The sequence below is a fragment of the Sinocyclocheilus anshuiensis genome, unplaced genomic scaffold (assembly GCF_001515605.1).
Source record: "Sinocyclocheilus anshuiensis isolate Anshui unplaced genomic scaffold, SAMN03320099.WGS_v1.1 scaffold1200, whole genome shotgun sequence".
NCBI lineage: Eukaryota > Metazoa > Chordata > Actinopteri > Cypriniformes > Cyprinidae > Sinocyclocheilus > Sinocyclocheilus anshuiensis.
The window spans coordinates 171,162-195,200 of record NW_015542405.1 but is presented as its reverse complement, the minus strand read 5'-3'; the positions used below and the strand labels follow the sequence as shown (position 1 = coordinate 195,200).

Here is a 24,039-nt window from a genome sequence, read left to right as displayed (position 1 = left end):
ATAACAGAGCAAAATAAACATTTAATAAATGTAAAAATAAATAAATAAAAATGAAATAAATTGGCAACGAGTATGGGAATCGGCTCATTTCATAGTAAAAAAAATAAATAAAAAAATCAGCAATTGGAATCGGTCACGAAAAATCCTGATCAGTGCATCCTTAGCTGGAATAGAGTTAGACCTACCTGAAAGACCTGAAAAAGCATGGTTCATTTCAGTTTTATCTTTGAACTATTGTACCTATTTGTGCAAAATGGTTATCATTTATTACAATACAATGTTACAGTCAACAATGAAAACAATAAGTCTTATTTATTGATTTATTTATTGATTGATTGTGGCAAGGCCTGTGAAAATTATGCCAGGGCAAGTAAAACATTTTAACCACTGGCCAAACCGGGCCAGTAGAACATGTCATTAGCGTTGAGCCCTGTCCATACGATCAAAATCAGTCTCATAACACTTGTACACAGATCTGTAGAACACATAGGTTACATAATGATATTTTAAAAATATATGTATGTGAAAGGAGAATGTAAGTGTGTGAGAGTGCCAGAATGAATGATGGCTTGTACGGCCCCTCATACTAACTTGTACACTCACTCACACTCACACACTGACGCACACACACTAACTCACTAAGTCACTCACACACGCTCACACACTTGCATACTCACACTCGTTCACTTGCTCACACATTGACACTCACACTCATTCGCTCACTCACGCACATTCATTGACACTCGCGTAGACTCACTCACACTCACATTTACACTCGCTCACGTGCACACACACTCAAACAATTTCACACACTTGCAAACTCGCACTCTAACACTCACACACACTCACACTCTCACTTACTCCCCACTCTCTCACTCGCACACACACAGCAGTACTGTATCATACGGCTGTCTCTAATGCGTATCTGTGTGTCTGCAGGGTGTTGAATGTGTGCAGACACTGGGTCGAGCATCATTTCTATGACTTTGAGAGAGACGCTCAGTTGCTGCGGCGGCTGGAGGAGTTTATCGGCATGGTCAGAGGTACGAACACAAACCTACTGATCTCCATCATCATCATCAAAGATGATAAAACCATGGAAATGTCTTCAAAATCCAGTCATAAAAATCATATTTACTCTATAATGGAGAATGTCACAGAATTTGGCAAAATTTAACATTTTAAAAGATTATTTTTAGTGCTGTCAAAATTAATGCGTTAACGCAGGTGATACATTTTTTCAGTTTAACGTGTTAAAGGGATAGTTCACCCAAAAATGAAAATGTGATGTTTATCTGCTTACCCCCAGGGCATCCAAGATGTAGGTGACTTTGTTTCTTCAGTAGAACACAAATGATGATTTTTAACTCCAGCCGTTGCAGTCTGTCAGTCGTATAATGCATGGCAATGGTAACAAAATCTATGAGAGTAAAAAAAACATGCACGGACAAATCCAAATTAAACCCTGCGGCTCGTGACGACACATTGATGTCCTAAGACACGAAACGATCGGTTTGTGCCAGAAACCGAACAGTATTTATATAATTTTTTACCTCTAATACACCACTATGTCCAACTGTCTTTGGGCGCGCACGGCATCCGGTGCGTGAGGTGTGTACGCGGGCAAGAAGTGCATTTATTCAGTTGCAGAATGTCTTTATGACCATATCAAATGAGAGACGTTTCAGCAGCATTCACATACACCAAACTTTACAGTTTTATTCCTCTGTTATTTTTAAGTCTAATAAATGTTAAAATTGATAGCACTCAGTTATACTGTAATGTTGAATGGCTATAATCAATGGTTAAATATTAGGGGGGAAACAATTTTATAGAGACATCAGTAGTATTGGTATCAGTGATACTGGCCTTCAGTCATAAATAAAAGATGGCATTAAACAAATATTTAAAAATATACTGTCTATGTTGTGTGTACATTAATTTGAAGATTGAATGTAAAAATTATTGCAATATAAATGTATATTTAAAACTTTTATGTTAGGTGGGATTAATCGCGATTAATCAGTTAATTTTTAATTAGTTAATTTTTTTTATTGATTGACAGCAATAATTACTTTAAATTGTTAAAGTTTTATGTATCAATTTGATTAGCACCATTTAGCAACAAAAATAGCACATTTCTTAGGGAACTGTTATTGTTAAAATAGTAAATTGTAAAAGTTTTATGAATTCAATTGATTAGACATCCTTTTTGATTATTAAAATTCAGTTAAACCATAAAAATGGAATCCAGAAAAATTCAAACAGAAAACAGAATTTCTGAAAAAAAAATTGCATCGAATTAAATATGATAAATATTAATTAAATTGATTAGAAATGCACACCATTAAACGGAATCCAGAAAAATTAAAACGGAAAACATGAAATTTGTGAGAAAATAAAAAAATGTCATAGTGTCCTAACCAGGCATGATGTAACCGTATTCCAATGTAATTCCCATCATTTTTCTGTCCATCATTATTTCTGAAAGGGAACATGATGCACTGGATTTTAAGCCAATGAGATTTCACTGTGGGTGGTGGCTGGTTACAGGAACTCTTCTGCATAAATCTGATCTCAGCTCAGTTCTGTCTCTAACATCGGTCCTGTCACCTGTCTGCAGGTAAGGCCATGAGGAAGTGGGTGGAGTCCATCACGAAGATCATCCAGAGGAAGAAACAGGCTCAAGCCAACGGCCCCAGTCACAACATCACGTTCGAGAGCTCGCCGCCACCCATCGAGTGGCACCTGTGTAAAGCGGGACAGACGGATCAGTTTGACCTCATGACCCTTCACCCCATCGAGATCGCCCGACAGCTCACGCTGCTGGAGTCCGACTTCTACAGGTGCAACCCTCAGCCTGTGACCTCTGACGTCTTTTCGCCATTTACTCGCCCTCATTTCAATCCAACCCTGTTTTTCTTTAGTGGAGATATTTAGCTGAATGTTCACGCTGCTCATTTCCATATAAGCAGACGGCGACCACAAATGCACCATAAAATTTTAATGAAATGATACCACACACAATATACACTCCACTCAAAAAATATTCAGGTTTAAGATTTATGTATTTGAATTGCATATAAAATTTCCATCCATTTGGAACATACAGTTTGAACGTAAACAACAACTGGCAAAATATGCATACTTAATGTGATGCATATTTGTCAGTCATACATGAAGAAAACAGATTTCTGCACTTATTGTATAGTTTATTATTAACTAAGTATCCATTTGATTTTATTTAAATAATCATATTTTCAATGCATTTATATATATAAACCTATTTACATAAACATATAAAACTGGTTATTGTGTATTACAGTCATGCATAATTAAACAAGTCAGATTGCTGTAATGAAACTAAAAACTGAATGTGCTTTAAAATATACAGTAACCAGGTTTATATATTTATCATCAATAAATCCAGTTTATGTCAATCTCATACATTTGATCTAATTGAATATTGCTTGTTCCACATAGTTATATTTTACCAAGTTTGTACTTTTAAATGGAATAAATGTAATTGTTTTCCCAATGAACAGATTTTTGCTGATTCTAAGCAATTTAAATAAATTCATTTTGAAAATATGATTATTTAAATCAACTCAAATAGATGCAAATAGTTATTAATAAACATTTTTTTGACTGACAAATGTGCATCACAATAAGTTTATTAGTTTGCTTATGTTGAAGCTGTGTAATCCAAATGCACGAACAGCTTATATGCAATTCAGATACAAATTTTATATTTAGGCCTGAATTTATTTATTTTTTTGTGTAGCAATAATGTTTTGGCCATGAAAATTCTTTTAATTAAAAAAAAAAAAAAGTATGCTTTTGTTCATCAATTATGCATTAAACTGATCGAGTAACCGTAAATACATTTATAATGTTACATAGCTGTATGGAGCTCATGTACTCTTTGACTTTTTGAGTCAAATGCTTGAGAAGTCAAAATGAAGAAATGCACTGGCCTAAACATTCATTTCTGCTTGTTTTGTGTTTGTTTAGTATTTTATTGTTGTTGTTTTTTTCTTTACAAGGGAAAAGGCTGGATTTCCTGTTTGTATTTTAGTTTTTTGCTCTGTTGTCAACTGTATGCTCAGAAAATGGGGCAGTTTAACACAATAGAGAGTCCAGCTGTGACACACACACACACTTCCCTTCACCTCTGTGGGAACAGGCAGTGAGCGTCGTACCCAAGGTCACCACCTCAGCTCCGTTTCCCATGAGGCCGATCTGTGCCCTCGTCTCCCTAAACACTGAACCAAACCACACACTCAAAACACCCCGGCCCTGACTAAAGGAGCATTCTGAGTGATTTTCACTTAATTTCAGTGTGCTGCTGTCAGTTTCCACAGACGATCGTCTCTCAGTGTTTCTGAACAAACAGGAAACATGTTACAGAACAATTACAATAGACGTCTACCATCATGAGTGAAGCTTGTATTTGTGTTCAAGCTCTTACATGAGTTAAGACAAAACCATAGTTTTTTCATGCACTGGTAATTTTTAGATTTAGGTTGAAAACATCCATCTATTTTTGTCTGTAGACTTCAATTACAATACACCTTTTAAAGGCCTTTTCCTCAAAAAGTTTTCTCCTCCACTTCAGCAGCACTTACATACACCAAACTTAGCAGTTTTATTCCTCTCTATATTCTGAAGGTTTTTACTGAGGGGTTTGTGAATATATATATATATCCTGAGTTTTGTATAATATTTTAGTCCTAAAACATGGTGTAAATGTACATGTTTTCTGTCTGTTGACAGTATTTTCTGATTTGATGGAGTGATAAAACGAGAAATCCAGAATCCACTCAGTAAAATCCTTTAGAATATAGAGAGGAATAAGACTGTAAAGTTTGGTGTATGTAAGTGCTGCTGAAGTGGAGAAAAAAACTCTTTAAAGATATGGATTGGAATTGAAATCTACAGACACAAATAGATAAAGTGTAATAAGACGAGACACTACAGACAAAACCAGTGTTTTTTCATGCACTAGTCAGTTTTGAGATTTTGGTCTATTTTGCTTCCATATCATGTCTCTTCTTTCAGACAAGTGGAAAGAAAACATCCAAAATACACATTTAAGTATTTATTTTATTACACTTTATCTATCTGCATCTGTAGATTTCAATTGCGATGCATATCTTTAAAGAGTTTTTCCTCCACTTCAGCAGCACTTACAGACACCAAACTTAGCAGTTTTATTCCTCTCTATATTCTGAAGGTTTTTACTGAGGGTTTTGTTAATATTTAATTCACACTGATTTATACAACATTTTAGTCCTGAAAATGTATTTGTTTTTTGTTTTTGTCTGTTGAGAGTATTTTCTGATTTATGGAGTGATAAAAAGAGAAATCAAAAATCCCCTCAGTAAAAACCTTCAGAATATCGATGGGAATAAAACTTCTGAGTTTGATGTGTGCAAGTGCAACTGCAGTGGAGAAACAAACTCTTTAAAGATATGGATTGGAATTGAAATCTACAGACACAAATAGATAAAGTGTAATAAACCGAGACACTACAAACAAAACCAGTGTTTTAATACTGGTCAATTTTGAGATTTTGTCTATTTTGCTTTCATATCATGTCTCTTCTTTCAGACAAGTGGAAATAATACATCCAAAATACACATTTAAGTTTTATTGTATTTCACTTTATCTATGTGCGTATGTAAATTTCAATCTCAGTCCACATCTTTAAAGAGTTTTTCCTCCACTTCAGCAGCACTCACATACACCAAACTTTACAGTTTTATTCCTCACTATATTCTGAAGGTTTTTACTGAGGGGATTGTTGATATATAATTTTCCTGAGTTTTAATAACATTTCATTTAACTTGGTGAAAATGTATATTCATCTAGCTGGTCACAGTATTTCCTGATTTATGGAGTGATAAAAAGAGAAATCCAAAATCCCCTCAGTAAAATCCTTTAACTCTAATATGTCAGCAAATTCAAACAAGAATTTTGAACCTGGCTTCATCCAGTTTTTAGATTTATTTTATGGAAATGTATGCAAATGATGGCATATAATACATAACTTTTCACTTATAAAACAATAGTCCTAATGTACTGTGATTATGGTGAGATCTACACCATATTCTCCTAGTGTCTTGCTTTAAGTATTGAATATGTATTAATTGCATTAGTGTCTAAATCATCCCTTTGAGGTGGAACTACTGTTCTAAGTGTTTTAGACTTAGAAACATGAATGTAACTGTGAACTTTGACCTTCTGTAGGGCGGTTCAGCCGTCAGAGCTGGTGGGCAGTTAGAAACGGAGAACGTGGAGGAGCGTGTGTCCATCATATCGCGCATTATCGAGATCCTGCAGGTCTTTCAGGAGCTCAATAACTTCAATGGCGTTCTGGAGGTGGTGAGCGCCATGAACTCATCGCCCGTCTACAGACTCGACCACACCTTCGAGGTCAGCGCGTTTACATGAGCTTTAATTAGCACTGTTGGATTAGTTGCTCTTCACTAGTACTAGAGTTGTCACAGTTCAGCGTGTAACTCGTTCTGCGTGTGATTGTATTTCAGCAAATCCCGAGCAGACAGAGGAAGATTCTGGAGGAAGCTCATGAACTCAGTGAAGATCATTATAAGAAATATCTGGCTAAACTCAGGTCCATCAACCCCCCCTGTGTGCCCTTCTTTGGTACGTCCTTCTTCTTTTTACACATGTGCTTTCTAAAGAAGCACATGTTTTTTTAAGTTTTTGCCATGGAATAAAAAAAATAAAAAAAAGGTAATGCAACATTTTATCTCATAAATCAGACTTTTCAGGAAAAAAGTCAAATTTCTGAGTTTTTATCTCACGATTCAGTCTTTTTTTGTTCTCTCTGAATTCTGAGTTTACGTTTCACAAGATGGACTTATTTTTTTATTTTTCACAATTGTGAATTTATGTCTTACAATTCTAAATTTAAATCTCTCAATTCTGTTAATATCTTGCAATTCTGACTTTTTTCATACAAATACCTAGAAGCCATATTACATTTTTACCATGGTATTGAGGTGCTATATTTGTGGTTTTAACTGTGATTATCATGATCTAAATGTATGCTATGGAAGACCAATGGTTTAAAAAAAAAAATTCACCATAAAAAAAATGAGATTGTTACAATACTTACAGATATAACTGATTTTGATAATGAATATAAACCTATATCTGCATCCTAACTCAAGCTACTATCAACTGTGTATTTCTTACAGACAAAAAATGTTTATATTATTAATATTATCAGGCAACACAAACCTGTTTCTTGATTTGAAACAATATTACTCATTACTAGAACATGCAGAACTAAGAAAAAAATTTTTTTCTATTAAGATATTTATTTTGTTATGGAAAAATGACTGTAAAAGTGAAAAGAATTAAAAAATGTGAAGTGTTTATCATGTTCTGACCGTAAAGAATAGTTTAAAACCACAATTAACCATCTGGCTTTTACAACTTTCATATTGAAGCAAAAATCTGGCTTTAAACTTGAAAGAAATAAAAATGTTACATTTATCGTGATAATTATCGATATCGACTGATATGGGAAAAAATTATCGTGATAATTTTTTTGGCCATATCGCCCAGCCCTACTTGCAATTCTGACTTTATTCCTCAAAATTGAGAGTTTAAATTGTGAATTTATATTGCAATTCTGTTTATATCTAGTAATTCTAAGTTTGCATATCACAATTGTTTTTATTTTGCAACTCTCATTTTATTCTCAAAATTATGAAGTTTTATCTCACAATTTTGTGTTTATATCTCGCAATTCTGACTTTTCTCCTCAGAATTCAGTTTTCTTAGTTTTCAGCTTGGAATTAAAAAAAAAAGTAATTGTGACTTTTTTTACCTTACAATTCACACTTTCTCACAGTTCTGATAAGTAAAAAAATAATAATTGTGAGATATAAACTCGCAATTTGAAAAAAAAAAAAAAGTCCTAATTTGTGAGATATAAACTCAGATTTGCGAGAAACAAAATCTGAATCGTGAGATAAAAATATTTTTCATTATTTTATTCCTGTTTTGGTTTCTGATGGGACTGTTTTTTGATTGTGATCTGCTCATTTTAGGGATTTATTTAACAAATATTCTGAAAACTGAGGAGGGAAATCCAGACTTCCTGAAGAGACATGGCAAGGAACTGATCAACTTCAGCAAACGACGGAAAGTGGCGGAAATAACCGGAGAAATCCAGCAGTACCAGAACCAGCCGTACTGCTTACGTGTGGAAAACGACATACGGGTCAGAAAACTGTTCACATTAATTACACTACCATTTTTTTAGAAGAAATTAATAATTAATGCATCATCAAGGACCCATTCAATTGATCAAAATTGACAGTAAAAACATATTTTCATATCAAATCGCAAAAGAAACTACGTGCATGCAATGTCGTGGTCAGTTAAGTCATGAAGTTACCAAAACGGTGATTAAAGCTGCCTTAAAACAGTGCATGCATGTAATATATTATAAATGAGTCACATTTAAGAACATGTCTCTGAAATGGTTTTCAAAACTGAAAAGGTAAAGAGTTGAGAGAAAATACAATGCGTGTCAGATCTGAGTCACGTTCAGCAGCGGCAGCTCTTAAAGTAATAGCAGCCTAAACAACCTAATAACCAGCTGCTGTGTTGTCTGTTAATCAAAGGACAAAAAAGAGGAAATCAATAACTTTTATAGCTTTAAGAGGTTCATCTATGTTTAATTTAGAATGTAGTGTTTGATAACTTTATTCAATTTCTTAATATTTCTGCTGAAGGGCACAGGTATCTAAATATGACATTTATTATAATGGGTTTATGTGAAGATTGTTTTAAGTTCACTTAAATTAGATGTTATTTTTTAAAAGTCTAATAAATGTTAAACTTGATAGCTCTCAATTATACTGTAATGTTGAATGGCTATAATCGATGGTTAAATATTAGGGGAAAAAACAATTTTATAGAGACATCAGTAGTATTGGTATCAGTGATACTGGCCTTCAAAGATGCCATCAAACAAATCTTAAAAATACACTGTCTTTGTTGTTTGTACAATAATTTGAAGATTGAATGTAAAGTTATTGCAATATAAAAGTATATTTAAAAACTTTAATGTTAGGTGTTAATGTCTTTAATGTTAAAACTTTAATAAAAATGAAATGACTAAATGACTGTCACATTGTGTTGATGCTGCAGAAGTTCTTTGAGAACCTGAACCCGATGGAGGACATGACGGAGAAGGAGTTCGCCGACTATCTGTTCAACAAATCTCTGGAGATCGAGCCACGTAACGCTCGCACACTGCCTCGATTCGTAAGTCTGCCTCGCGCTGAACGCACACGAACGATTACACAACACACACGAGAGCCTCCTGATCTCTGTGTTAAACCCTCAAGTGCTTAGGGATGTGAACCAGAATAGTGCTGATGTACAAACTAAGCACGAGTTCACTTGTGTAACAGTGAAAAGGCCCAAAACATCACACTGGTGGAACTTAAAGAGCCCATCAGATGTTTTGACCTATCTATTTACTCCGATGCCCCTCATTGTAAAATAAAATATTCAAAGGATATTTCTGCTACTTCTGCTGTAATGAGAAAGCTGCTCATTTTCAAACTCATTTACAGAATTTAGAATTTACAGAATCTAGAATTGACAATAATATAATTACAATAATTATTTAAAAATTGTAAATAAAAATAATTATTTTAACTACTTTATTATTATTTTTTTTTTTACATAATTGATACATTACATAATACATTATTATTTTTTACATATTTGAAATATTAATTTATAATATTACAATATAATTTCTTTAAAAAAAAATAGAAAAAAAGATATTGGTAATTAAATTCCATAATTCCAGACATTTTAATAAATGAATGTTCTTCAGAATTTAAACTTTTTATTACCAATGAATTAACATGATTTTTCTAGTTGTTCATGATTATTAGGATTTTTTAAATATTTTGTTTTACTCACAAATAGTCATTTCTACCCAATAAACCGTTTTAGCGGTTGACATAACTAGAAAAAATATATTCCTGATGAAATTTTTTAATTTTTATAAAATGTAAGATTTTATTGCATGCTAAGAAATCACAATTTTAAAAATAATCATTAGATTTTTTTTTTTATATATATATAATCATGAGATTTCTGTTTTTTATATATATAAAAAGATACTTTTTTTTAAATTACTTTTTTGTCATATTTTAACTTGTGTAAAATTAAGATGACAGCGTTTTAGTGCAATGTTGGACACTAACTGATATATCCCATAGATAGATAGATAGATAGATAGATTGTGGAATTTCTTCTCATTTTGTCTTCCTCTCACAGCCGAAGAAGTACAGCTGTCCTCTGAAGTCTCCGGGTGTTCGCCCATCATCCGTCCGCCCAGGAACCATGCGGCATCCGACTCCGCTGCAGAACGAGCCCCGGAAGATCAGCTACAGCCGCATCCCAGACAGCGAGACGGAGAGCAGCATCGCTTCAACGCCCAACTCGCCCCGCACACCGCTGACACCTCAACCAGCCTCCACCGCATCCAGCTCCACCGAGATCTGCAGCGTCTTCGACTCCCCGCAGCCGCCCTCCAGCCCCTTCCACTCCAGTACGACTCACACACACACACACACACACACACACTGAGACACTCTCACACACACACACACACACTGAGACACTCTCACACACACACAATTCTGAAAGTCTCTTCTGCTCACCAGAAATACTTAAAAAATTTGAAATATTATTATTTAAAACAGCTGTTTTCTATGTTATTATGTGTTAAGCTGTAATGTATTTCTGTGATGCGCAGCTGTATTTTCAGCATCATTACTCCAGTCTTCAGTGTCACATGATCTTCAGAAATCATTCTAATATGCTGATTTGCTGCTCGAGAAACATTTCTGATTATTATCAATGTTGAAAACAGTCGTGCTGCACAATATTTTTGTGGAAACTGTGATGCATTTTATTTTTCATGATTCACAGATGAATAGAGAAGTTCAGAAGAACAGCATTTATTTGAAATAGAAATCTTTTGTAACATTATAAATGTCTTTACTCTCACTTTTAATCAATTTAATTTGATGAATAAAAAAATGTTTTCAATATAAAACTTTCAACATTGATAATAGGGCTGCACAATTAATTGAATTTCTAATCGCAATTACTTGTTATTCTGCGTGCTTAAGATGTGTTTTTTGCTTTCTACAGGTTATCTTAAAGGTTTTTCTATTCTATTAGTTTTAGTATGACATTATAATACCATTCATATTTTTACTTTTTTTATTATTTAAAGAAGAAACCAGTCCATTGTATAGTTGACATGAGGCTTAATACTATATAAAAACAATAAGAGCGTTTTCAGCTTAAAAATATGGCATGCAGTTGCTGCGAACAACGGTACAAACATCACTCAATGTAAATTGTGATAATCGTAATTAATAATCACAATTACAATTTCAAGGGAATAACTGACAATTATGATTTTTGTCATAATCGTGCAGCCCTAATTGATAATAATCAGAAATGTTTCTTGAGCAGCAAATCAGCATATTAGAATGATTTCTGAAGATCATGTGACACTGAAGACTGGAGTAATGATGCTGAAAATACAGCTGCGCATCACAGAAATACATTACAGTTTAACAGATATTCACATAGAAAACAGCTGTTTTAAATTACAATAATATTTCACAATTTTTTCACAATGTATTTATCATCAAATAAATGCAGGCTTGGTGAGCAGAAGAGACTTCTTTCAAAAACATGAAATAATTTAAACTTTAAACTTTTGTCTAGTAGTGTATTATTATTATTATTATTATTAAACCGTCATCACCAGATGTGAGTTACCCCAGTTAGTTTGGAGAGTAGTCAGTTGTATATAATTTCTGAATTAATTATAATTGTGAAAATGACGAAATCCTCCCCCATCTGCCATTGGTCAGTCACACAGATAGCCCCGCCCTAAACTCTCTCCATTGGTCGAGATCCTGGATCAGTGGATCAGTCTGTCACCTTCTCTTGTGTTTCTCTCTGCTTCCTGACAGACAGCGACTCTATATTCGCTCCGGTCGCTCTGCCTCACGGTCCACGTTAGTATCTCAGCGTCTCATGTTCTTCACCCATGCGTCTGTGTCGTGTGTCAGTCCTCCACGGGCCGCTCTTGCATGTTCAGGGCGCTGTTGATCATGTGACGTGTTTCCCAGCATCCTCCAGAGATGCAGACTCCTCACCTTTCAGTGACAACTCACTTTTTAGAGATCAAAATAGGTCACCAATGTGTCCCTGCAACACAAAAGCAGTGTTAAGTCACTGGGGTATATTTGTAGCAATAGCCAACAATACATTGTATGGGTCAAAATTATCCATTTCTCTTTTATGCCAAAAATCATTAGGATATTAAGTAAAGATCATGTTCCATGAAGATATTTTGTAAATCTCCTACCGTAAATATATCAAAACTTAATTTTTGATTAGTAATATGCATTGCTAAGAACTTAATTTGAACAACTTTAAAGATGATTTTCTCTATATTTAGATTTTTTTGCACCCTCAGATTCCAGATTTTCAAATAGTTGTATCTCAGCCAAATATTGTTTTTTTTTTTATTGGTCTTACAAAAGTAAATAAAGAACTGGGGCCGGTTGCATAAACTGTTTAGATGAGTCTTAAAAAGTTAGTCATCTAATTTTTTTTTTTTTTTTTTTAATCCAGTTATGAAATGGTAGATTGATCTTGTTTGTATTGGAAGAGTAAGACTAGCTGATCAAACTAGTTCTTTAGACACAGTCTTAACATGCTGGCTGTGGAACTGGCCCCTGGTTGATTCAATAAGTATTGCATAGTATTTTCTTTACTCTTTACTTCAAAAACTGTGTCTAAAGGGTAATATTTGATGTGTTTGAGGTCAGAGATGTGTAACGCTGAAGGACAAACATTTAGCATTCCAGCTCAGCATTGCCGTCTAATCAGCTAATATTGTCTTAAATAGCCTTCATAACACTTCATCTTTTATAACATGGGATTTCCACCAAATATATTCAAATATCTTGATTTTTGTCAAATGTTGCAACAAGAAAAATGACAGTTTTGGCCATACAAGGTAATGAAATACCTTAAAGTAACTACAAATGAGCATGTAAAGCAAATATCCGTGTGCTCTCAGCTGCTCCCCGTGACCTGTGTGCATGTGTGGTCCTCTGCAGTGATGTCATCAGAGTGTGTTTGTGTCTCTCAGGGTCTTCTTCCGTGTCGTCGATGATGAGTTTCCTCCGGAACGACGAGCTTCCCGTTCCTCCGCCCATCCCTCCGCGCCGCCGGCCTGAATCTGCGCCCGCCGAGTCCTCGCCCTCCAAGGTGCCCAGTGTTTCTTTCATATTCTGCTCTGTATTTAATGGTTGATGTAACAGGCCACAGCTACTGAGCAGCATTCATCTCCCGTCTCTGGACAGGAAAAAAGGAACATATGGCATAGCTAAAATAATAAAACATCACTCCTAATGTTTAAAAATATAAATAATAATAAAACAATTACAAGTAGGGTTGCAAAAGGGTGGAAAATTTCCAGTAAATTTCTGAAACGTTCCAGGATTTTTTGGAATATTCCAGGGATTTTTGGAAAGTTTCCAGAAATTTTCCACCCTTTTGCAACCCTAATTACAAGTCAGTTGCACTATAAGTAATTTGCAGGAGTCAGAATTGTGAGATATAAACTCTGAGAAGAATTATGAGGAAAAAGTCGCAATTATCTTTGTGTTTTTTTTTTTCTCATGGTTTTTTTTTCATCTAAAAAAAAAAAATCTCTGAATTTTGAGGTATAAAAGTCAGATTTCTGAGTTTATATATGAAATGCAAGAAACAAAGTCTGATTTGTGAGATGAAAAAGTCACAATTATCTTTTTAATGTTTTATTCTGTGGTGGAAACAAGCTTCCATATAATACTGTATGAAAACAGGAGAGAAAAATAGAAACACTTTAGCATCTATGGAAAGCATCTGAAGAGTTTGGTTCCAAAAGGCTATAAAGTTATTTTTCATATTGAAACTGTTGAAAATACACAACATAGTAAGTTGATCCACATAACAGCCTCTGAACTTGGTCAATACTAATCTTATTAATAGCTTACGTTTCTTCCCCACCACAGGTTCATCAGTTGGGTCAAAATTATCCATTTCTCTTTTATGCCAAAAATCATTAGGATATTAAGTAAAGATCATGTTCCATGAAGATATTTTGTAAATCTCCTACCGTAAATATATCAAAACTTAATTTTTGATTAGTAATATGCATTGCTAAGAACTTAATTTGAACAACTTTAAAGATGATTTTCTCTATATTTAGATTTTTTTGCACCCTCAGATTCCAGATTTTCAAATAGTTGTATCTCAGCCAAATATTGTTTTTTTTTTTATTGGTCTTACAAAAGTAAATAAAGAACTGGGGCCGGTTGCATAAACTGTTTAGATGAGTCTTAAAAAGTTAGTCATCTAATTTTTTTTTTTTTTTTTTTAATCCAGTTATGAAATGGTAGATTGATCTTGTTTGTATTGGAAGAGTAAGACTAGCTGATCAAACTAGTTCTTTAGACACAGTCTTAACATGCTGGCTGTGGAACTGGCCCCTGGTTGATTCAATAAGTATTGCATAGTATTTTCTTTACTCTTTACTTCAAAAACTGTGTCTAAAGGGTAATATTTGATGTGTTTGAGGTCAGAGATGTGTAACGCTGAAGGACAAACATTTAGCATTCCAGCTCAGCATTGCCGTCTAATCAGCTAATATTGTCTTAAATAGCCTTCATAACACTTCATCTTTTATAACATGGGATTTCCACCAAATATATTCAAATATCTTGATTTTTGTCAAATGTTGCAACAAGAAAAATGACAGTTTTGGCCATACAAGGTAATGAAATACCTTAAAGTAACTACAAATGAGCATGTAAAGCAAATATCCGTGTGCTCTCAGCTGCTCCCCGTGACCTGTGTGCATGTGTGGTCCTCTGCAGTGATGTCATCAGAGTGTGTTTGTGTCTCTCAGGGTCTTCTTCCGTGTCGTCGATGATGAGTTTCCTCCGGAACGACGAGCTTCCCGTTCCTCCGCCCATCCCTCCGCGCCGCCGGCCTGAATCTGCGCCCGCCGAGTCCTCGCCCTCCAAGGTGCCCAGTGTTTCTTTCATATTCTGCTCTGTATTTAATGGTTGATGTAACAGGCCACAGCTACTGAGCAGCATTCATCTCCCGTCTCTGGACAGGAAAAAAGGAACATATGGCATAGCTAAAATAATAAAACATCACTCCTAATGTTTAAAAATATAAATAATAATAAAACAATTACAAGTAGGGTTTGGAAAATTTCCAAAATTTCCAGTAAATTTCTGAAACGTTCCAGGATTTTTTGGAATATTCCAGGGATTTTTCCAGAAATTTCAGAAATTTTCCACCCTTTTGCAACCCTAATTACAAGTCAGTTGCACTATAAGTAATTTGCAGGAGTCAGAATTGTGAGATATAAACTCTGAGAAGAATTATGAGGAAAAAGTCGCAATTATCTTTGTGTTTTTTTTTTTCTCATGGTTTTTTTTTCATCTAAAAAAAAAAAATCTCTGAATTTTGAGGTATAAAAGTCAGATTTCTGAGTTTATATATGAAATGCAAGAAACAAAGTCTGATTTGTGAGATGAAAAAGTCACAATTATCTTTTTAATGTTTTATTCTGTGGTGGAAACAAGCTTCCATATAATACTGTATGAAAACAGGAGAGAAAAATAGAAACACTTTAGCATCTATGGAAAGCATCTGAAGAGTTTGGTTCCAAAAGGCTATAAAGTTATTTTTCATATTGAAACTGTTGAAAATACACAACATAGTAAGTTGATCCACATAACAGCCTCTGAACTTGGTCAATACTAATCTTATTAATAGCTTACGTTTCTTCCCCACCACAGGTTCATCAGTGCCGTCAAAATTATCCATTTCTCTTTTATGCCAAAAATCATTAGGATATTAAGTAAAGAAGTCAGAAAGAGCTTTATTGCCAAGTATGTTTGCGCATACAAAGAATTTTTTTTTAGTGTCACAAGCTCCCAGTACACAGAGACAACAACAACACACAGACAATAAAAAATAAGATATGTTATTGTTATAAGATACACATATGTGACCACAAAAGCAGTCATAAGGGTCAATTTTTTGAAATTGAGATTTATGCATCATCTGAAATCTGAATAAATAAGCTTTCCATTGATGTATGGTTTGTTAGGATAGGACAATATTTGGCTGAGATACAACTATTTGAAAATCTGGAATCTGAGGGTGCAAAAAAATCTAAATATTGAGAAAATCATCTTTAAAGTTGTCCAAATTAAGTTCTTAACAATGCATATTACTAATCAAAAATTAAGTGTTGATATATTTACGGTAGGAAATGTACAAAATATCTTCATGGAACATGATCTTTACTTAATATCCTAATGATTTTTGGCATAAAAGAAAAACCCATTCAATGTATTCTTGGCTATTGCTACAAATATACCTGTGCTACTTATGACTGCTTCTGTGCTCCACATATGTAAATATAAATAAACAAAAAATAGAAAAATAAGTTGAAAAATAAAATTAATTGTATGTACAGTTGTGCTATAGATAGAATAGAATCCTATATCCTCTGCATGCACATGTGATCTTTCCGAGCACAGCGTGTGACGAGTGGTTTGTTGGTGTGTTTCAGATGATGTCGAAGCACCTGGACAGTCCTCCGGCGATCCCGCCGCGTCAGCCCACCTCCAAGGTGTACTCGCCTCGTTACTCGCTGACAGAGCCGCCCGACAGCCCGCCCACCCTGCCGCCGCGGGAGCCGGTGCGAACGCCAGACGTCTTCTCCAGCTCCCCGCTGCACCTGCAGCCGCCTCCGCAGGGCCGCCGCTCCGAGCCCAGCCAGGCCTTCTTCCCGCCGCAGACACCTGGGCCGCCCGTCCCGCCGCGCCACAGCACCTCGCAGTCGCCCATCCCCAAACTCCCGCCCAAGACCTACAAGAGAGAGTCGGTCCACCGCGACGGGCCGCCGCTCCTGGAGAACGCAAACCCCTTGTAGAGCGACGCGCCTACAGACAGTGCTGGAGACGGAACGAAAACAGACGAAAGCAACATGTGCCCTTAAAGGGACTGTTCAGCCGAGAATGGGAATTCTGCCAGTGTTTAGTCACCCTCAAGCTGTTCCAAACCTGTATGAGTTTCTTTCTGCTGCTGAACACAACAAATTTTATTTTGAAGAATGTTGGCAACCAAACAGCTGACAGCACCCATAGACTTCCATAGTATTTTTTGCCCATATAATGGAAATCAAGGGGAATTGAAATTTTGTTACAAACATTCTTCAAAATAATTAGAAGACACTTAGAAGAACCCAAAAAAATATATTTTTTATAAAGTTGGTAACCAAACAGCTGACGGCACCCATAGACTTCCATAGTATTTTAAGCCTATTTAAAGGAAATCAATGGAAACTGACATTTTGTTACCAACATTCTTAAAAATAATTAGAAGAACCCCAAAAAAAGATTTTTTTAGAATGTTGGTAACCAAACAGCTGACGGCACCCATAGACTTCCATAGTATTTTAAGCCCATGTAATGGAAATCAATAGGAACCAAAACTGGCTGATTACCAACATTTTTTTTTTATATTTAGAAAACATTTAGAAGGACAGGGCAATGATTAGTGCTGGGCAATGATTAATCACGATTAATCTCATCCTAAATAAAAGTGTTTGTGTACAAAATATATGTGTGTGTGTGTGTACTGTGTATATTTATTATGTGTATATATAAATGCACACACATGCATGTATATATTTAAGAAAAATGTTATGTTTATATATTAAATATATTTATATATAATATAAATTATATGAATATAAATATATACATGTAAATATTTTAAATATATATACTGTATGTGTGTTTCTTTATATATACATAATAAATATACACAGTACACACACATACATTATATATAAAAAAACACTTTTATTTTGGATGCGATTAATCGTTGCCCAGCATTAGAAGATATTTTGAGAAGTGCGAGTAACCGGACAATTGATGGTACCCATTGACTTCCATAGTATTTTTGGTCCATATAATGGAAGTCGATGGGAACCACAATTGTTTTGTTACCAACATTCTTCAAAATAATTAGAAGAACCCCAAAAAATATATTTTTCAGAATGCTGGTAACCAAACCGTTTCAGTTCCCATTCACCTCCATTATAATTTTTTCCATATAATGCAACTCAATGGCTACCATCAACCGTTTGGTTGACATCTAACAAAACATCTCTTTTGTGTGTGTGTGTGTGTGTTCTTCAAGGTGTCTTCTAAATATTTTGAAGAATCTGGGTAAACAAACAGTTGGTACCCATTGACTTCCATTGTATTTTTTTCCATACTATTGAAGTCAATGGCTACCGTCAACTGTTTGTTTGCCAACATTCTTAAAACATCTGTTTTTGTGTTCAACAGAAGAAAGAAACTCGTACAGGTTTGTAACATCTTGAGGATGAGTAAATGATGACAGAATTGTAATTTTGGGTGAACTGTCCCTTTAAAATTGTCCTTCCGAGACGACAATTGTTTCCATAAAGTGCAAATCACGCCCATTGGGGAACTCTGTATTGTTTTTTTGTCTTTCGTGTAGCTGTTTTGTCTCATGTTCGTTTCATTTCACGGCTTGGCTGGTTTTCCTCCTGAACACAGACTGAGAAACAAACAAACCTGCTGGATGACAGACTAAACGGAGCAGCTCTTCTGGAGACGGAGAGCGTTCTCTGGATTATTTCCGGACGCCGCCGGTGTTCTAGACTCACTCGAGAGCCAGTAGACTGAAGAGCACCGGGAGTTTAAGGTACCCTCACACCAAAGAGGTACTGGAGAAAGCTTCAAGAAACACGCGTGATTGTCCTGTACGTGTTAGAACTTTTATTTTCTCAATCATTTCTTGTTTTGCCAATAAGTATGTAAAGATGAAACGATCGCCTTCTTAAAACAAGGGAATAAAAGTGTTTCTACCACTGTATGCCAAACACTAGCCGTGCCACGTCTCTCTTCACTTTCCGTAGCGCTTTATACAGCACAGATGATTTCACAGCAATGATGCAAACTCCAAACTCTGCTGAATTCAGCTCAGTGTGGATTCAGATCATGTGACCCAACACTGTTGGCTATACAGGAGAAGCAAAAACACCCTTAAAATCAAACGCTGGCATGAATATCATGAACGTGACACAGGCTGGATATGATTGTCTGTTGAATTGTGATGGTTTTATGCTCTCTTGGGACTGGGATCCTGCAGGACTCGATGCAAAACAAATATAGCCTTACTCCTGATTTCTCTCAACACCGGACAAGAAGATATAAGAGCCGAAGTGTTAGAAACACACGAGCAGAGTTCAGCTGAATGCTGAAGTTTAGTCTCTTTAACTTTATGTAGTTCTGCTGTTTTGTGTTCTTTATCTGCTCTTTTTACTTTGACTATCACTCTATATAGACTCATACAATCACACACAACAATCATTTCTCTAATATTTATTACAATATACACTGATAAACTGAACATTGACTGAGAGACTGGATGCTTTCAGATGATTTCTATTGAGCTGCAGCTCAAACTTTCATCTGACGCTCCGTTTCCTCCGTTCCTCTCCTGAGGATCTGGACATCGGTCACCGCGTGACCCAGAATCACCCTCACCGACGGACGCTCGTTCTCCTGGACGCTCAGCAGCACCACACTGCAGCCGACACAAGAACAGAACCAGAGATGATTCACTCAACAATTGATAATGATTCAAAATGCAAATAAATCACCTCATGATTTAAAACACAAATGACTCACCTTATAATTCATAATGATTCAGAACCCAAATGATTCACCTCATGATTCATAACGATTCAAAATGCATCTTATGATTCAAATGACAAATTATTCACCTGAGGATTGATAATAATTAAAAATCCTAACGATTTTAAACTCAAATGATTCACCTCATGATTCATAATTGTTCCAAACACAAATGATTCACTTAATGATTCAAATTAGTCAAGAATGCATTTACATATTCAAAAAAATCAAATATGAATAATATTTTAATATTTATATTAATGACTGTTTTAAATTAAGTTGCAAATATAGATAATATATTATCATTTATAAACCATAAAAGTTAAGCAGTTAAGCCAATTGCATCACGATCCACCTTATACTTCATAATGATTCAAAATGCAAATGATTCACCTCGTGATTAATAATGGTCACATATCCAAACGGTTCACCTCATGATTCAAAACCCAAATGATTCACCGATTCATTTGAGTCAAAGTGTTCCAGAAGCCCCTTACCTTAAAACGCATTAACATATAAAAAACAAATAAAAAATACTTAAATACTTCTATTAATGACTATGTTTTAAATTAAGTTGCAAATATAGATGATATATTAGAATTGATAAGCCATTAACTTCATGATCATGATCCAAACTCAACAGCAGATCGTGTTCAGATCCTTCAGTTGTTGTGTGTAACTGATAATATGAGTTTATGATGTTTAATACGAGGTTTACCTGGCAGAAACGGGGTCCACCGTGAACATGCGTCCCTCGAAGCGCTGCTGATCTCGGTTCGTCACACAAACCTCGTGATTGACGAACTCGTGCCAGAGCTGAGGACTCCTGGCGCTCCACTGCAGCATCGCGGCGAGAACCCGGTCACTTGATCACCGCGAATCAATCAATCAATCGATCAGCGACTTCACCTTCACCGTCAACTTCTCCGAGTCCTCAGGAAACCGCCGACGCAGCGAGCGCTGGACACGCGTGACGTCACTGCCGCAGACGTGGGTCACGGAGATTCTCTTTTTTTTATATATACATATTTTTAGTGAACATATAGAGAGTATACGGGATATATACAACACAGAATAATCCTAATAACGCAAATAAAATGATTTAGAAAGCGCGCAGTCAGATATCGCAACACTAGCATGATGTAGTTTTGAGTGTGCGCATGCGCTGTCGCGTGATCGTTTGTTTGTTTCTGTCAGGATTTCGTCTTCATTTCGTTCATTATGTCGCGATTCGGGCGACACGGAGGCGGTGAGTGGAAGAAATCATGAACATTAAACACATCCTGACGCAGAATGCTTCATCTCGAGTGTTAAATGTGGCTGGCTGGTTGTTGAGGAGGTTTAATGCGTTTTAGTACGAGCTGCTAACTGTAATGGCGCCCTCACGCGCTGTAAACACTGGCTAATAATTATCGTAATATTAATTCTACTACTAAAAGTTGTGATAATCATAACGTGTATAGTTTAGATGCACATTATTTGTATTTGTGCTTTGATGAATTATTATTTTGTTGGGTTGTAGGTCAGTATTAGGATGTTTCTGTTTCTGTTTTTATTACAGTTTGCTCTGTATTTCATGTTTGAAATGATCTTTTGATGATTTAAGCAGCTAAACATGCAGGTGCTTGAAGAGTTTATTTAAAACAGTGTGTGAAGTGTGTATTTTCATGTGTCAAATGTGGCCGGTTGTAGACAGACTGTTGTTTTTGTGAACGAAGACTTTTAAAAATCCATTATTAATTGAAATAATGCTAAAATAAAATATTAATCTTAGATTTGATTTAAAACATGGAAAATGTTGCCTGAAAGTAAATAAAATAAGTGTAAGCTGGGTAGAAATATTTTAAAATATATATTTTTTTTAACTTACAGAATGATAAAAGCACATAAAATGTAAACGTTAACTAAAATGTAAATAAAAAACTGAAAAAATATATAATAAAAAACAATATGTTGTAATGTAATGACTCAATCCAGAAGAACTGATGCTTCCAGAAACCGTATATAATATAAAACATATAAATTGAAAATATACATTATAAAAACATGAGTAATATCTAATTGAAATCCAGATTTGTTGTGAATGATGTGATGTGAGTTTAAGCAGCAGAGTGATCTTTTCTATCAGGTGTTAAACTGTAGTCTTGAGTGGCGGGTGACAGCTGTTAACCCTCTCTCCTCTCTCAGAAACGAAGGTGTACGTGGGTAACCTGGGCACCGGGGCAGGGAAGGGTGAGCTGGAGCGGGCGTTCGGTTATTACGGGCCGCTGAGGACGGTGTGGATCGCTCGCAACCCGCCGGGATTCGCCTTCGTGGAGTTTGAAGATCCCAGAGACGCTGAGGACGCCGTCAGGGGCCTCGATGCCAAGTGAGTGACTCCTGGTCTGAGATTGAGACGCTTCACATTCGTTCACAGAGTCGCTCTGGCGCTTATGTTTTTCCCAAGGAGCAGATTATCATGTACTGATATACTAAAAAATCCAAGGTAAAACTTTAGGGATGCAGTGAAAGTGAATCAAATAATTAGTTTTTCCTTAATAAAGATGGATAGATTTGAATTCACAAAGTGCACTAGGTTTTTAAATATGTTTGCTTTAAACTATTAATTTCATAATTATTGGATTGTTTATGTTTTAAACATTTAATTAAATGCCAGATACTGTTTATTGTGTTAACAAAATACCAATAATAGCCACAAAAATTTGTTGTACATAATTTGGGACTTTTAATTATAAACAAGCCTGAAATAGACTGGGACTCTTATTTTGAAAAGGTCTTTAGTACTTCCTCAGACGTCACACTCACTGGCCGAGGGCGATAAAATATTCATCTAACAAATATACTACAATATAAACGACATAAAGTAAGCATTGTCGTAATTTATCAACACTAAGTAGATCACAATAGTTTGAAACATGCAACAGTAGGCCTGTCGCTATAATTAAATAATTTTTACATTTACATTAATGTAAAAATCTCTCAAGTAATGCTGTAAAATATACATGAGAGTCAGTGGGTACTATAATACTGAAGGTTAAAATTGACTAATTTGTTAAAATTACACTTAATGAAGTTTTTTTAATAATTAAGTTGCAATTACTTCAGTTAGTTTTTTTTTTTAATGTAAACATTTAAATGGTGGCTGTCACGTAAATAAAACATTAAAGAACAGTAAAAATTATAATGAATATGTTATATGGTGCATATATTTAGCAAAATGCTCCTCTCCTATATTTTATTTCAGTTTATTTTTCTATCTGACTAATGAGTTTATAGTAACCGAATATGTATTTCTGAGGTAAATGTGACGTGGCATTGTTTACAAGCTGTTATATTGAGGTCTTTGCGCTGCTGAAACACTGATTGAGCGATTGCATGAGACAGGATACGGATTGTAACGTTGTACTCTTTCTTTTAACTTGCCTTCGGATGTTTAGTCATGTTTATTTTGTGCTATAACTAGTAATAAAGCGGAGGAGATGATCAGTTCACTGAGGCGCTACAGCGATCACTCCACATTAAACAGCGCCAAAACAGCATTTATTGTTTGAATACTGCAATACAATGGACATAATTTGAAATCTACCAAAGCACAATGCTTATTGCGATGTATGTGACCCTGCAGCACAAAAGCAGTCTTAAGTCGCTGGGGTATATTTGTAGCAATAGCCAACAATACATTGTATGGGTCAAAATGATTATTATTTTTCTTTTATGCCAAAAATCATTAGGATATTAAGTAAAGGTCATGTTCCATGAAGATATTTTGTAAATCTCCTACCGTAAGTTTCTATATTTTTCCTATTTAAAACTTGACTCTTCTGTAGTTACATCGTGTACTAAGACCGACGGAAAATGAAAAGTTGCGATTTTCTAGGCCGATATGGCTAGGAACTATACTCTCACTCCGGCGTAATAATCAAGCAACTTTGCTGCCGTACCATGAGTGCAGCAGGTGCAGTGATATTATGCAGCGCTTGGAAACAGTCCCCAGCTAGGTAACTTCCAACAGCACTAAGTTTGTGTAGTTGGTTATGTTGACGGAAGTTAGCCTATTTTCAGGCAAGATGCTAACGGTCTAATCAGATTCAATTATCTATGCTAAGCTACAGCTAAAAGTGCTACT

The 24,039-nt window shown here is 35.3% G+C and overlaps 3 protein-coding genes across 4 annotated transcripts in view; 2 read left to right on the top strand and 1 right to left on the bottom strand.

Annotated features, from left to right (window-relative positions):
* The window catches only part of sos1 (son of sevenless homolog 1 (Drosophila)), a 77,550-nt gene extending 60,427 nt beyond the window's left edge, over window positions 1-17,123 (top strand). Inside the window, 9 exon segments of the mRNA XM_016492263.1 lie at window positions 940-1,043; window positions 2,624-2,915; window positions 6,210-6,438; window positions 6,552-6,669; window positions 8,088-8,260; window positions 9,196-9,312; window positions 10,345-10,618; window positions 13,256-13,374; window positions 16,748-17,123. Of these exon segments, the coding sequence (XP_016347749.1) occupies window positions 940-1,043; window positions 2,624-2,915; window positions 6,210-6,438; window positions 6,552-6,669; window positions 8,088-8,260; window positions 9,196-9,312; window positions 10,345-10,618; window positions 13,256-13,374; window positions 16,748-17,110 (1,789 nt within the window). The 3' untranslated portion in view covers window positions 17,111-17,123.
* Window positions 17,124-19,675: 2,552 nt separating this feature from the next.
* Window positions 19,676-20,891, bottom strand: LOC107693016 (gem-associated protein 6-like). Its single transcript, XM_016492262.1, has 2 exons — window positions 20,632-20,891; window positions 19,676-19,803 (listed from the first exon to the last, which is right to left on the bottom strand). Exons 1-2 carry the CDS (start codon window positions 20,757-20,759, stop codon window positions 19,677-19,679), a joined length of 255 nt encoding a protein of 84 aa, XP_016347748.1. The 5' UTR covers window positions 20,760-20,891; the 3' UTR covers window position 19,676.
* A 182-nt stretch (window positions 20,892-21,073) lies between these two features.
* The window catches only part of LOC107693014 (serine/arginine-rich splicing factor 7-like), a 10,142-nt gene continuing 7,176 nt past the window's right edge, over window positions 21,074-24,039 (top strand). For both annotated transcript variants that reach the window (XM_016492259.1, XM_016492257.1), the window contains exons 1-2: window positions 21,074-21,162; window positions 22,101-22,281. In XM_016492259.1, coding sequence (XP_016347745.1) covers window positions 21,135-21,162; window positions 22,101-22,281 — 209 coding nt within the window. In that variant the 5' untranslated portion in view covers window positions 21,074-21,134. The remainder of the gene's footprint in view (window positions 21,163-22,100; window positions 22,282-24,039) is intronic.